Source organism: Vidua macroura, chromosome 1 (genome assembly GCF_024509145.1).
Source record: "Vidua macroura isolate BioBank_ID:100142 chromosome 1, ASM2450914v1, whole genome shotgun sequence".
NCBI lineage: Eukaryota > Metazoa > Chordata > Aves > Passeriformes > Viduidae > Vidua > Vidua macroura.
This window is the reverse complement of record NC_071571.1, coordinates 142,240,981-142,255,061: the sequence shown is the minus strand read 5'-3', so window position 1 is coordinate 142,255,061 and position 14,081 is coordinate 142,240,981. Positions and strand designations below refer to the sequence as shown.

The 14,081-nt window shown below is 44.8% G+C and overlaps 1 protein-coding gene and 1 non-coding gene across 2 annotated transcripts; one reads left to right on the top strand and one right to left on the bottom strand.

Annotated features, from left to right (window-relative positions):
* Positions 1-165: 165 nt before the first annotated feature.
* On the bottom strand, positions 166-11,851 carry FAM83A (family with sequence similarity 83 member A). The gene is made up of 4 exons (XM_053983077.1): positions 11,354-11,851; positions 8,399-8,566; positions 7,057-7,181; positions 166-2,318 (listed from the first exon to the last, which is right to left on the bottom strand). Exons 1-4 carry the CDS (start codon positions 11,834-11,836, stop codon positions 1,772-1,774), a joined length of 1,323 nt encoding a protein of 440 aa, XP_053839052.1. The 5' UTR covers positions 11,837-11,851; the 3' UTR covers positions 166-1,771.
* Positions 11,852-13,845: 1,994 nt separating this feature from the next.
* Positions 13,846-13,918, top strand: TRNAM-CAU (transfer RNA methionine (anticodon CAU)). The gene has a single exon. It is a non-coding gene; the product is annotated as a tRNA-Met (tRNA).
* Positions 13,919-14,081: the final 163 nt, after the last annotated feature.

Sequence of the window (14,081 nt, the reverse complement as noted above, 5' to 3'; positions counted from 1 at the left end):
CCACATTTAGAAGGAAAATCTTAATTAGTCTCTTTGGACACCTTAATTCTGTTCTGGCTGATTTCAGAAGAAACAAAATATGTTTCTCCTTCATCTGGGCTTTGACTGCATGGGACTCATTCAGCTTTTGAAAGAGAATAGAGTAAGATGTACAGGGCAATAGAATATGAAGAAAAAAGTATTCTCTTTTATTTGAATGATTGCTATATTCAGATAATTAAGTAGAATTATCATAGGAATGAAAATCAAATTTCCCTTCTCCCCGAGGAATCCAAAAAGTGTTGCTATGTACAGAATTTACAATTATATGCAATACTTGATTATTATTATGGACTCCAAAATTTGGTATTACTGGTTAAAACACCCATACTGAAGCTAGAGCAGGATATGTCCATCCTGTACCTTTCATAATGTTCTTTAAACTTTATAGGTATGCTTCCAAAATGATTGCACTTCCAAGGATGAGAAACCTTCTTCACCTGCATGCAATTATCATCCTCAGTCTACATAATTAACTTGTATTCCTTTTTGAGCAGGTGAGAAGTCAGGGAAAACAGGCCAGAAGTTCAAATGTGTTTAGGGTTCAGTTTTCTGTTGGAGGCATATGAAAAATGATACAAAGCAGGTGTGGAACAAAAAAATCTACTGATAAATCAACAGCTGTCAGGCATCTTGGTAAGTTTGGATGGAAATCCTTTGTTTCATGAATTTTCTTACTTTTGCTTACAGAAGCTTCCTTAGTTTTCATGGATTATTTGGCAGAAGGTTTTTCTGGTTTGGTTCAAGCTGCTGAACCTCTGTAACTCCCTTGGTAACTCTAGTCCATAGGCACTACAGACACCCAGTTTATAATTAGAGGCCATGAAGAACTCGGTGGTATCTCTAACTTCACGCTCAATCAGATGACCACAGAAAGGATTTTAAAGATCCATGTGCAATTAAATGAATTGGAACAGTCCTGGTGTGTTACTAGTAGGACTTCGCTTCTTTAACTCAGCTTCATTTTCCACTCTGAACCTTCACAGGTGCTCTGCATAAGGAAAGTTGCCCTGAGCTGGTAGGATTGGAGGTTTGTAACCAAGTGTGCTGGGACACACCCGTGTTGCTGATAAGTGGAATTGAACGTGGGGTGAATGTGTCTTCCACAACTGGAAGTGTTGGTCTCAGTCAGTGTCAACGGCACCAGGCCCCTTCCTAAGAATCCTTGGGAATAGCCATCCTTGCTGTGCAGCTCAAGCAGAGAGAGCTCTAAGTGCTATGGCAGGACCTGTGCTTCCCTGCCAGCTCGAAGACAGTCCCCCATAAATCAAGATTAAGGTCTGATGCAAGCACAGAGGTATCCTGCTGCTGCCAGCTTCATCTCTGTATGCCACGGAAACAGCAGCCTTCAGTCTCCTTATTCAAGTGCATAAGATGCAGAGTAGTAAACTGTGCATTACCCCCTTTCAGTTGCCTGGACATAAGAAGAACAGTTACTGTCTTTCTGGTACACAAATATGCCGCCAGGGGCAGGTGACAGCAGCAGCAGCAGTGTTGCACTGTGAGTAGCACTATTCAGATGTATTCTTCCTGGGATCCTGATGCACCTGAGATTCACACATTAGCAGCCTTGGCTTTTTAATCAGGGAAATGAAGCATCCATAAGCAACAAAACAAGAGGCTTGAAATCATCCTCATTTGTGTTATACAGAATTTCTATATTCATCAGTACACAAGCGATTGCTAAACAGGTCCTCACTACATTTACTTGCATTTCCAAACAAGGTGGTTATTATGCAAACAGGTTAGCTTTGTGGAGGCATCTCCAGGATGAGCTTAACCCTGTCCTGTTCGGTTCCTCTTGCCTGAGCCTTATAGGTCTGTAAATGTTCATGTTGTTATAGGGAACTGTGGAGTTTTCGGCCATGTAGTGTGGCTGATAGTAGTTAGGCTGGATGGCCTTCTGTGGAGGCGGGGGAGTGAATGAGACATAGCTGTGGAAGGAATTGACTCGGTGCAGAGGTGACTGGGGGGTGAAGTTGCTGTTGAATATGAGAGTTCTTGGGGTCTGCTTGCTCTGGTGGGTGCTCCCAGCTGAGAGGCTGCTGAAGGGGTCGGAGAGGGTGTTGGCGCTTCCCTCGTCGCTGTAGGGGAGGCTGCGCGGGGGGTGCCAGCTCCGGCTGAACAGGAAGGGGAGGCTGCGCGGCGGGGTCTTGGGGCCCCGCACGGGCTTGGACAGCGCGTACAGGTGCCGGAACTCCTCGTCAAACAGCTCCACAACCTGGCCCGTGAACTTAGAGAGGAGGTTGCGGTGAACCTGGCCACACAGCCACGTGAAGCTGGAAGAAGAGACAAGGTAAGGGTTAGAGTTAACGCTGGCCATCAGGAACTGCAGATCCCCCGCAGGGGTGATGCGATAGGCAAATGTGTTTTACTGCTGAAGCTTCTTGTCTAAACACAGGATGAAGATGGTGTCGAAGTTGAATTTCAGGTCAGTTCACATCAGTGCTCTTTAACTTGGATCAATCTTTGTTATTGCAGCTGCTTCTAAAACCTTCAAGAAACCTTGCAACGTTATGCAACCTCCTGAAGGGAGTGGTGATCCAGATCCACTGCATGGATAAACGTCAGATACAATACCCAAGGTATGGGTGTCTGTTCCATGGAAAGGAGTTTAGACCCCTCTTTTGGGGACCTCTCTTCCATGCTTAAATTCAGGTCTTGCCATGTCTTATCTGCACACACATAAATTGTACCTTGTACCCTGCAGCATGCCATTCCACTTGGTAACTGTCAGCCCCTCCAAGTGACATCAAAAAGACCAGGAAAAAAGAACCATCCTTTAAACAAAAGGTTATTTTTCAATAATCTTTCTGCATTGGTCAAGGTTATTTTTCAATAATCTTTCTGCATTGGTCAAGAGAAACACATAAAACCTCAACCTTCCTGTCACGTCCCATGCCACAAAACAAGCCACCACACCTGACAAATGCTTGTTTTCTTCACTACAGAGAAAATTAAATTACAAATATTTCCTACAGCATTTCCAAAAATAAATGTAATACTTTGCTATAAAGTAAGGGAGAAACACCACAATAGTTTTAAGTCTGGTAGTTCAGAGACACACCTTAGGATAACCCACAGCTTTTAAATTATTTTTCTTTTATGTGCTTCCCGAATATCCACTCAGCAAACATAAATTTGTGCTTTTATAAAACCACAATCCAGCTTGATTGTGTTGCACAGGCTGCTGTGTCTGAGCAGCAGCAGCACCAATAAAATGAGCATAGTTGAGAGAGTGAAATGTAATTACTCCCTGAACTGACCAGGGCTTGAGCTGTGCAGCAGAGGATACAGAGCAGCAGCGGTTGATTTGAACCTGAGATTATTCTGTGTTGGCAAAACTCTGCCATGGTTATTCCTGCGTGACTTTATTAGCTAGGCTGGATTTGCTCAAGGGCTGCTGAGAGCCAGATTTGGCTGTAGGTGTGTGCACTTAAAATCTTGTCATGTTTTGGTAAAACAGCTGTGAAGCTCAGTGAGACTGACAGCCTGAGCTGATACTGAGGCAGTAAGACAGACAATTTACATCTGCTTGTCCAGAGCATTCCTAAAGAGGGCTAGGTTTGAGGTATACAGTGATTTTATACTGTTGCTTCAGGAGCAGGGGGAGAAGTGAAGAAATCAGTAGTTCAATGCCATTGGGCACCCATACAATTTATACAATACATTTTGTGACTGGACATGAAAACACATAGTGAGTTACCAAAATTCAGGTACTTCTCATCCACTGTGTTCAAATCATTCTAAATATGGACAGAACCTTGGGACCCAAGGTAAAGAGCAAGCTAACTCCCTGCTGGGTGCGTAACATCTGCTGTGCCAGCTCAACGTTGCATTTATTCACTGAGCAGTGCTCTCTAAACCTTTACATGTCCTTCATCTAACTATTAAAGAGACAACAGGTCAGAAATAAATACAAAAATGCACACAATTTTTCTAGGATATCTGTGTTGAAGGTTACAAACTCATGAAAGGGCTGAGGTCTAAAGTATCATGTTTATACTTTATGTCCTAGAGATACACCTCGTTTATAAAAGAAAATCTAGAAATAAAAATCAATAATAAAAACAGCAATAAAAATCAATTATACTTGTCAATGGCTGGTAAATGCATAACACAATCGGAGGAAAAAACGTGTTCTGCCCAATTCTGATGATTTACTCCCACATGTATCTTCCTGGAGTACCTGACAGATACTAGTTTGTGGGTCATAGATTTTACCTGTAACCCTTGTAAACAGAGAAAGTTAGAATGAATAGCCCAGAGATTCTCCAAGAACTGATGGCAAATGGGTCAGCTCAAAGTAACAAGGTAAGATCTTTGTGATTATAGACAAATGCTTGTGGACTTGTTGTGTAGTGAGTCACAGCAATTTACAGTCTGTGTACTTTGCTGAAGAACAAAACAGAACTTAGCATAAAAGACTTAACAGGTTTTCATTGGCTTAATTCTAAGAGAAGATGCATTGTTTAGGTTTTAGGCCTTGTTTTGCTCTTTTACAATTCTAAGTGCTGTTTTGGGACAGGCTCAGAGAAGTCTGTTATTGTCACCATCTGCCCAGAGGGATCACTTTTCTCCCAGCTTTTTTTGGGTGAGGACCATCAAAAGAGGAGAAAGCACAAAGAAATGATGCCTGGCTTGGGGCCAACACTGTTATCATACATTCAGTCACAGATAGATACTACTCAGCCATCTTTCCAGCGTTTTGTCCTATGTCCTGTTACAGACCCTCTCATTTACGATGTTCTCAATCAAATGCCACCTCTCCTGTTCAGCATTGGGCTTGTTTTATAATGGGTGTCCTCTCTGCATTGCTGGAGGTGCAGCTCAGTAGGGATGTTCTCATCCCTGTGTTTGCAGTGCTGCAGCAACGTGCAGCACAACACCCATGGAACATGAAACAGAAGGAAGGACACACTGGGGTTTTCAGCTGGGCTCAGCTTTGGGTTACCCTGGATGTCAATGTTGCCTGCTGGTGGATAACCTGTGTGGGAGAAACCTGCCCCACCTGAACTGATGCTCCTGGCAAAGCATGTCCGTGTTAGCTGTTAGATGCTGACTCTGAAGAGGCCAGTGGCTTTCAGAGTGGCAGCCAGGGAGATACTCAGCTGCCCCTGGGGATCAAGGTCTGTGCTTTCTGCAGTTTTCATTATGCCTTCTTTAGGAATGCTGTGTTCATGCACTGTCTAATTTCAAAGTAATGAAAAAAAAATGGAATAACAGTTAACATAGGTTGAGGTAGAGTGACACAGAGACAGCAAAAATACTGCATTCTAACCCCTCACCACAGACACTGGCAATAAAAATTTAGAGTATGTCCTGAAGGGCTATTTTATTTCCTCAGCCTGTTCCCCCCACCACTATTACAACTATCATGCAGAGCTCAGCACTTCATTGAAATTTGGTGTTGTATTTTAAAATCTTTGTATCAGTTTTAAGATCTACTCCAATGTGATTTCCATCAAATGCATTGCAGAAGAGTTTGAGTCTGTTTCACTCAACATCATTCTTATTTTTACCTGAAGAGGTTGGTGGATAAGATTTAGGCATAACAAAAATCTTTCAGGTTAATAAAGTGAGAGCTAGCAAGAAATGCCACATACTGGTAGCCAGCTATAACCCATGTGAATTGCAAACTGGTGCTGAACATACTGAAGTTAAATAGTTTTTTATAGTTTTAAATACATTTGTTCCTCACCACCCTCTCTGTTTGTGTGCTGAATGTGGAATTACATAGTTTGATAGGGTACTTGATAGCATTAGAGTAAGACAAAAGTGACTGCACAGGACTTCAGGTGTTTATAGTTTTTTTGGTATTGAAAGAGAAGCCAAAAGGAAGCTTCTTGGTCAAAGAAAATAGATTGTGTTATGTTCTTCTCCCACACATCCTTCACTTCTACTCTATACAAGTCTTTTGTTGGGTTTTAACACATCTTTGACAAGGCATTAAAAATCACCCCAAATAACAAGAAAACAAAGTACCCCCAACCCCGAGTGTCCACTGAGTTCATTTGGAAATGGAATGAAAATGGTTCATTTGAAAATGGAGTGAAAAGTGGGTGCCTGTGTTAGTGTACATCTGAGCTCCTGCAGCCCATCCCCACAAATTCACTTTTTCCTTCGTTACTGTAGTTCTGTAAAATTCCTGGAGACACAGTTTTAACAGACCAGAGGCATTTAAGCTTCCAAATCGTAAACTGGGATTAAGAAAACTAATCACATCCTTTAAATTAAATAATCACCTCTTGTATTTTTGTACCTGGATTCTAGGATACACTTGGTCATTTGTGAAACATATCTATATAGCCATGATGCTCAGAAACTTCATTTATTTGACGCAAGCTCAGAATCTCCTGAAATTCCCTGACCAGAGATCTAGGATCTTACTTAAAAATCCAGTTGTTGAGATGCTATATCCACTACCTGAAATAATTATAGCAGCACAAACAAAACAAAACAAACAAACAAACTTTAAAAAAAGGGGGAAAATGAAAGTACAGCAGTTATGTAGATATATACTGCCTACCTGTTAATGAAACACATGGAAAAACAGTAAGTCTCTGAAGTATTTCTGTTTTACCTTTAATCACTAAATTTGTCATATGAAGAACAAATCCTCAGATAAGCTGAGTAACATATGCTACATTAAGGGATCCCAAGGGAGACAGAATGTATCATGGCTCATGATCACAACACTTGAGAACCCTAACAATGAGGAAAGCATAATATTAAGCTGTACACATTTCTAGCTTTGCCCCAGGGCTGCACTGGCAAAGTTGTTTACATTAGTTTCTGAGCATTTAAATTAAAACCCATGCTCCATAAGGAACTAAGAGCCAGCTTAAAGCAAGTTAAGTAGAATTTTGAAAAATGGCAAATATTTGAAAACATGAGGTGTTTTTTGTTAAGCAAAAGCTTCTTACCTTACAAAAATTTCCATGGCACTTCTTTTGGGAAGAAGTATTAAAAATCATAAAAGAGTACCTGGACATGAAGTGCAGTGGCTTATCTCACCTGTAAGATCCAGAGAGCACGTATCTCCAGTCAGAGATAAGAAATTTTTCTTTAATTTGTCCTGAAAATTTCCTGCCTGACTTGGCACAGTAAACCTCTCCAGTAACACTGCGGACTGAAATATTCTGTAAATAAAAATAAAATTGAGTGAATTACATGTCTTTTTAATAAAAAATCAGACAGGGAGGGCCCTCTTCCCTCACTGCCTTTAGCTCTTCACTGCCCCAAAGTCAAATGTCTGAACGGACTCTCTGATGTGATATTGAAGGTTTGTGTCCAGGAGAAACCTAGCCAAGGTCTCTCACTTGCCAGGGGTTGCTTGTTTCACCGGAGATATAAACCTGCCTGGAAGCTCATGCAGGTGGAGCTGAGCTGTGTGACAGTAACTGACCCTACCCCAGCCAAAAGGAGCATGGATGTGTCCATAGCTGGGAGCAGCCTGTTGCCTTCCACTGACACCCCAGGCACAATCTGCTGTAGCTGTATACTCCTTTGATTTACATTGGCTGTGCCATGACACAGCAGGGCAAAACCTCTGCTCCTCCAATCCATCTGGGCCTGCAAGGACACACTCTCCTTAGAAGTGAGGGTTTACAGGCATGCAAACAGTTATGAACATGCATTATTAATTTCAGCTTCTTTATATATTCGGGATGGAATTCAGCTGAAAACCAGGTGTCTGATGTATGTGTAAGATGCCCTCAGGTCTCCTGTGTGCCCACAGCTGCCATTCCAGAGGTCTGTGGCCTCTGCAGCATCACCCATCTCCAGGGAGATGCCATAGGAGCTCTACAGCATCTCAAGCAACAACTGAAATAATCCCTAGGAGGGCTTCTTTTAAAGCCAGCTCCCTCTGACAGAGATGAAGGCAGATTAAACTAACAGCCACCTAAATTTGAGGTGTTACCTTTACAAGAGCTTTAACACATTTTATCAGAAACCAGCCAGTGCAACCAAGCTATGGCTATGCAAAAGAGTTTTTGTGCACCTTCTCCCTGTGGCTGCCAGACCACAGCTGCTGCAGAGCTATTAAACAGAAGCAGCTCTAATACCTATGTTAGATAACTCTACTAGGGAAATTTAAGTCCTATTTTAAAGCTTCAGGGCCAAGATTACTTTCATCTGGGGACCTCATGGAAATGCCTTACCTTTCTAATAATATCCACGGGAAAACGTAGGCATCTTCAAAGAGGAATTGGGTGTGCTAACACTACCCCAGGAAATCTCTTGCACCCTTTTAATTAGAAGGTGGATTGACCCTAGCATAACCATGCTTCTAACTCAGAGTGCCTGCAGTTAGGCAGACAACTCTCAGCATAAGAGCTTCACAGAACCACAGTACCTTGAAGAGATCCTCAGAAATCTGCAACTTGTCGCACATCTCCGAGAAAAGATCTATGCTGCTGTGATCGAGCAGCAGGTAGACAAAGACCATGCGCTTGTTAGCTGCCTCCAGGAGGTCACAGAGAATCTCAGTGTCTGTGAACACGTCCATCACGATAGCTAACACCTTCAGAAAAAGAGCAGAGGCATTAGTAGAGTCAATTTACATAAGGTTGCTCTGAGGGTACTGTGATATAGTTTATTTGTTTAAAAATACTCCAATAAACACAAATGTTTAGTTATATGTGGATATTTTTTCTGGTTTTCTCCCTATAAGTGCCTGAATCATTAAACTGATTAAACATATTGCCTCATTGTTTTATTGCTCATATAAAGCCAATGTAACACACAACATATGACAAGATGACACATGAATTTGTAGGTGAGATTTCAGCACTAGGAAATATATTGAAATACTTATCAGAGAATGATAAGGATGTGGCTAGATAAAAGACCATAGCCCTTTCCACACTGCTCACTAGGTGTCATAAGCCACACACATTCAGCAAGAATCCCTGGATGATGCTGTCTCTTTTATGATTTACACCTGGACAGCCCTGGCTTTAAAAAGCCTCACCCTGTTGTTGGTGGTGGGGTGATAGACTCCAACAGCTCCATATTTTTTAAAACACTGATTTATAAACTAACTGTTAGAATTTGATCACACATCCACACTCCCCAGTTCACAACTGGCAGAATACTGTAAGAGTCTCAGGACTGGGCATAAAAGCCCTGACAACTATTTAAATGCACAGCCTGCAGCCAGTGTGGATCAAGGGAACTGTAAATGTGATACAAAACTAGTTCAATACTAGAAAGTGCTGGTCTTGTCTGATGTCTGCTATTGCCCATGGAAAGGGTCAGTTCAGCCCAGCTATTACCTGGCTTATCTTTAGGAGGGGCTTGTTTCTCCACTGACTGGAGAGGGAACCTTTGGTAACTGTGCTCATGGGATATCACCTTCAATCAAAACAAACTTTACAGCATCTTTGTAGATCTCTCTTACTAATTGCTTCCAGCTTGCTCTGAATCTTACTCCAAAGCTTATGCTCACACCTAACAGCAAGATTATTCCCCTTGCCACCATCAGGATCTCCTACAAGACCAGGCACATCCCGTGCAGCCAGCATCCTCTTCACGCAGCCAAACTATTTGTGGAGCAGTGAGGATCCCACACCTTCCTCCTGCTGCCAAAGCCTGGTGCTTCAGAAAGAGCTTTGCCGTGGCTAGGTAAGCACAATTATGTCAAATATCTCACATTGACACTTCCTATTAATGCCCCAGCTCCAGACTATTCTCTCTGGTACTGCTCTTTACCACCTGTTCCCAATTTATATTTCTGCATCTGACTTTCCTCTCTTACTTGCAGTACTCTTCACTTCTTATGCCTGAATTTCATTTTGCAATTTGCACCGATTAACAAATGTGTTAAAATTGTAGCATCCCTTGGCAATCCTTTGCAGTTTGAGATCATCCACAAACACAGTCTTTAGTCTGCTGTTTAATTTTGTAATGCATATATCAAATGCTAGACTATACAGGATGGACCCTTTTCAGATGATTATTAATAACTGGTGCCATTGGAAAGCTGTGCTCCAAAAGCAGTTCACAAATTTATACTGTTAGTGTCGCTTCAGCACACTCTCGTAATGTAAATTAGATTATTAAGAAGGTCATGTGAACCATGGGTTTATATTACATTTCCCAATTTTTCACCTGCAAGTTTTCTCTTCTTAGGACATAAAATTGGTCTGGGTTGATTTTTACCTGATGCCTATTTTATTATTCCAGAGACATTTTTTTCTGTTTCTGCATCTTTCTGATGCCTCCAACCTAAAATGGATGATCTATAATTCCACTGGTCTGGTAAGCACTTGTAGGCTTTGAGAGAGCAGTTGCCAACGGGGATCATTCTCCCCTACCATTTATACTCTGTGTTATCAGGGCCAGCACCTGCCCTTGCAGGGGAATAACAAAATGGAAGGAATCCAGAGGGCTCAGAAGTCTGTGCTGGGCAGCACTATTGCATCCTGGCTTGGTTCCTGACCATTCCTGGGTGAAACTGCTGCTGCTCTTTTTAATTTATATAAGGGCAAAACTCCTGGATGATGGTAAACACAGCCCTGAAGTATCTTTTTTTTTTTTTTTTCCAGGAAAACAAGAGAGCTGCTAGAACACACATGACATCAGATTTCTGTCCCCACTCCAGCTGCTCAGTTCCTGGTTTCCCATAGTGTGGGCACTATGGCTTTGGCTTGTGGCTGGCAGCTCTGTGGCCTCCAGCACCTGTATGTAGTCAGAGGCATCATCTGCACCTTTCCCACATGCCAAGTTATGCTGCAGAGTTTCCATATGGAGCTCACATGACTTTTTAACTGATACAGGCAACATATTAGGGATGAAAGGTCTATTTTCTGGATAATTTCCTTTCTCTGGGGATGGCTGCTGACATACCACACATACTTGCCTTTCTTTGGCCTCCCCTTCACCCACATCTCCCACAAATCCTCTCGAACAATTCCTAATGGCTGAGAGCTCACTTAGGCTTAATTTGCATTAATGGTACAGTGGTCTGAACAGATAAAACCATCCTGCTGAGGTAGAGGTAGATGAGAAGGGCCAGAGCCAAGCTGCCCTTTCTGCAGCACATTTAATCCACTGAGTGAATGGGAGGTTACAAGAGAGAAGAGGGAATGCTTTTTTTAAGCCACCAACATAAAACTCACTTGATGTGAGTTAAAAAAAAATTAAAAAGCACTGCCTGTGTTCAACAACAGGCTCTTCACAGGCACTTTCTAGAGCAAAGCTACACTGCATTGCACAGGCCTGCCTTAGATTAAACACCATGTTCACCTGAGCTTGTAAGAGCAAGAAACAACCAAGGGCAGAGGGAACAGCAATTCTCTCCTCATACCTGAGTGGTCTTGTGGATGTACCGGCGTATGATGTCTCTAATGTTGCTGTTCTTCTCTGTTTGGAAATAAACCGTGGCGGTGGATTTTTCCTTTAAATAGGGTTTCTCTGCTGTAATCCATGTGTGGAGCAGAGCTGGCTCACTGTTGTCAGAAATGGTGGGGAAGTAGGTCCCCGAAGGCAGTGACCCGCCGTCGTTCTGCTTTGGCGCGGCTGCCCCGTCGGCACCTGGGCACTCCTGTGCGTAATAAGACTCCCTGGCGTTATCCTTGATGTACTGAGCTTCCACCGAGGAGAGGAAATCCACCTCACCCTCTTTGTTTAGAGTTTCGAAGTAAGAGTCTGTCCCTCCATCCAAGAAGGCGTCAGTAGCCAATCTTATACTTTCGTTGTGGCTGAAGTCCACTTTTGTCAGCTTCGGGGACTGGTTCTTGATGTCCTCCAGCCTCTTCCTTATCTTGCCCATATGTCTGGGGTGGTTCATGGTTCTTTGTCGCAGCAGCCGATCTGCCGGGCAGGCACCATGCATATGCGTGCCACAGGCAGTGCAGTCGTCCTTCTTGTTTGAGGACTGCATTCTGGCATGAAGTCGCCTCAGCTGAACGAATTAACTATGAATAAAAATAAAGAGATCTTATTACCACAGGCAAATTCACACTCCCTGAATCTGTCTGTACAATTATCTTCAAAACGAACCTGAAGCTTGCTTCTCAGGTGCTGGTGTACTCCGGCAACAATCTGTTTCCAGATGGGACACAAAAGCAAATCTGATTAGAGATTGCTTATCTGAGAGACACCCACCTCAGCCCCAGGGCATACGAAGGATTCGAGTCAAATTTACCACGGCCGTCGGATTCGATTGTATTTCCCTTCCTGTCGCATCCTGTGAAATATGAGTGAGGAAAGCACTCAAGCAAAAGCAGGTAGGCTCCCAAGCATCATTGCACAATCTTCAAAACAGCTTGAGGCTTCTCTGTCTTCCCATAGTATTCGTTAGGGAGAAAGAACAGCTCTGATGTTGAACTGGAACGGAGACAGCAGCCATGTCCATGGCTTCAAAACAGCAAAAAAGGTCATGGGCTCTGTTCTGCACCTACATGCTGCCAGGCAGGCTTAAAAATGGATGTGAACTTCGTCACTGTGCCCCGTCCGGAGTATGTTGCTATTACCATTGACGATCCACTCACTTCTTTAAAGCTTTGTGACTACGCCATCCTATTAAAAGAAAAATACCCCTTCCCAAACATCCTGAATATTACGTGGAGGGAGGGTTGTGAGCTGGCCTCAAAGCATCAGAAATACAAACACTCATCACTTGATTGTGCACATTTAAGGCTTTTTTTTTTTTTTTTTTTTTTTTTGGTGGTGGTGGTTGGATTTTTTTTTTTTTTTTTCCCAGGCTGCAGCCTCTGGAGTCACGTTGGCCCCGTGGCAGCTCTGTGCTGTGTCATTAGGTGGATGGAGGCGCGGGTGGCAGCGGGTGACAGGCCAGAGCCCGGGGGCAGCCGGGCCGGCCGGTCTGGCCGAGGCGAGGCGGGGCGGGAGCAGCTGCCCGAGGTGTCCATACCTGTGTGCGTGCCTGGCTGCAGCGCCACGTGTGACACACTGCCCGCACGCGGGTGGGCTGGCCCTCGCCCCGGCAGCTCTGTGTCCGTGCCACGGCTCCAGAGGGAGTGCGGGATCGAGGGGATGTGCCGGCCTGGGCTCTTGTGCGGGCTGCTGAGGCCGTGTGTGGGCAGGGAGAAGGTCCCGCCGCCTCGGGAGCACGAGTGTCTTCAGGGACGCACAGGGACAGCTTTTCAGGGCAGCTTCACAGATACTGGAGCTATGGCAGGTGCCGTATGGGGTGGGGAAAAAAAATGACACGTAAAGATGAGACAAAGATATATGAAACACAGAACAGTATGAAATAGCTCAGATATTAATCCTGGAGCGACCACGTGGGGCCGAGGAGGGGCGGTGGCGGGACCGTCCTGAGCTTCTGGGGTGATTTTAAAAACTACCCCGTCCCTCCCTCCGCCCCCAACATCCGCCCGCAGCTGCCAGACGCGGCCGAAAGTCACTAATTATCTCCTGACCTGTTCTGCGCAATTAGGTCGAAAATGATGCCATCTAATTACCCTGACATGCAGGACTGTGCCCTGCCAACGCCGATCGGGGCCAGGGACGGCCCTCCCCTCCTCGGCCAGGATCTCTCATGGTCACCCCGGTGTCACTCAGGGTCACCCTGGTCCCCCACATGGGCACGGCGGGGCTCCTCACACGTTATACTAAGGGGCCTCACACTGTCACCCTAGCGAAGCCCCGCTGTCACGCTGCGGTCCCATATGATCTCTCCGAGCCCCCGCAGGGCCAGCACAGCACCCTGGCCGGTGGGAGCGGTGTGGGCGGAGGAGGGGCCGGGCCGGGCCGGGCCGTGTCCTCTCCTGGCCCCGGCGGGGAGCGAGGTCGCCTGTAGGACCGAGAGCCCTCACGGAGGAAGCTGTTTCAGCCGCCTCGTTAGCGCAGTAGGTAGCGCGTCAGTCTCATAATCTGAAGGTCGTGAGTTCGATCCTCACACGGGGCAAAGGCGGGCAGTACTTTTGCTCTCGGCCGCCTCTCCCGCGCTTTTAACGGCGACAAACTCGCACGAGGCCGCGCTCCGAGCCGGCCGCTGACTTCCAAGTCGTGCTTGTGATTTCCGAAGCGGCGGTTCCAGGTCAAGCGCCCGTCTCTGCCGGCGCTGGGCT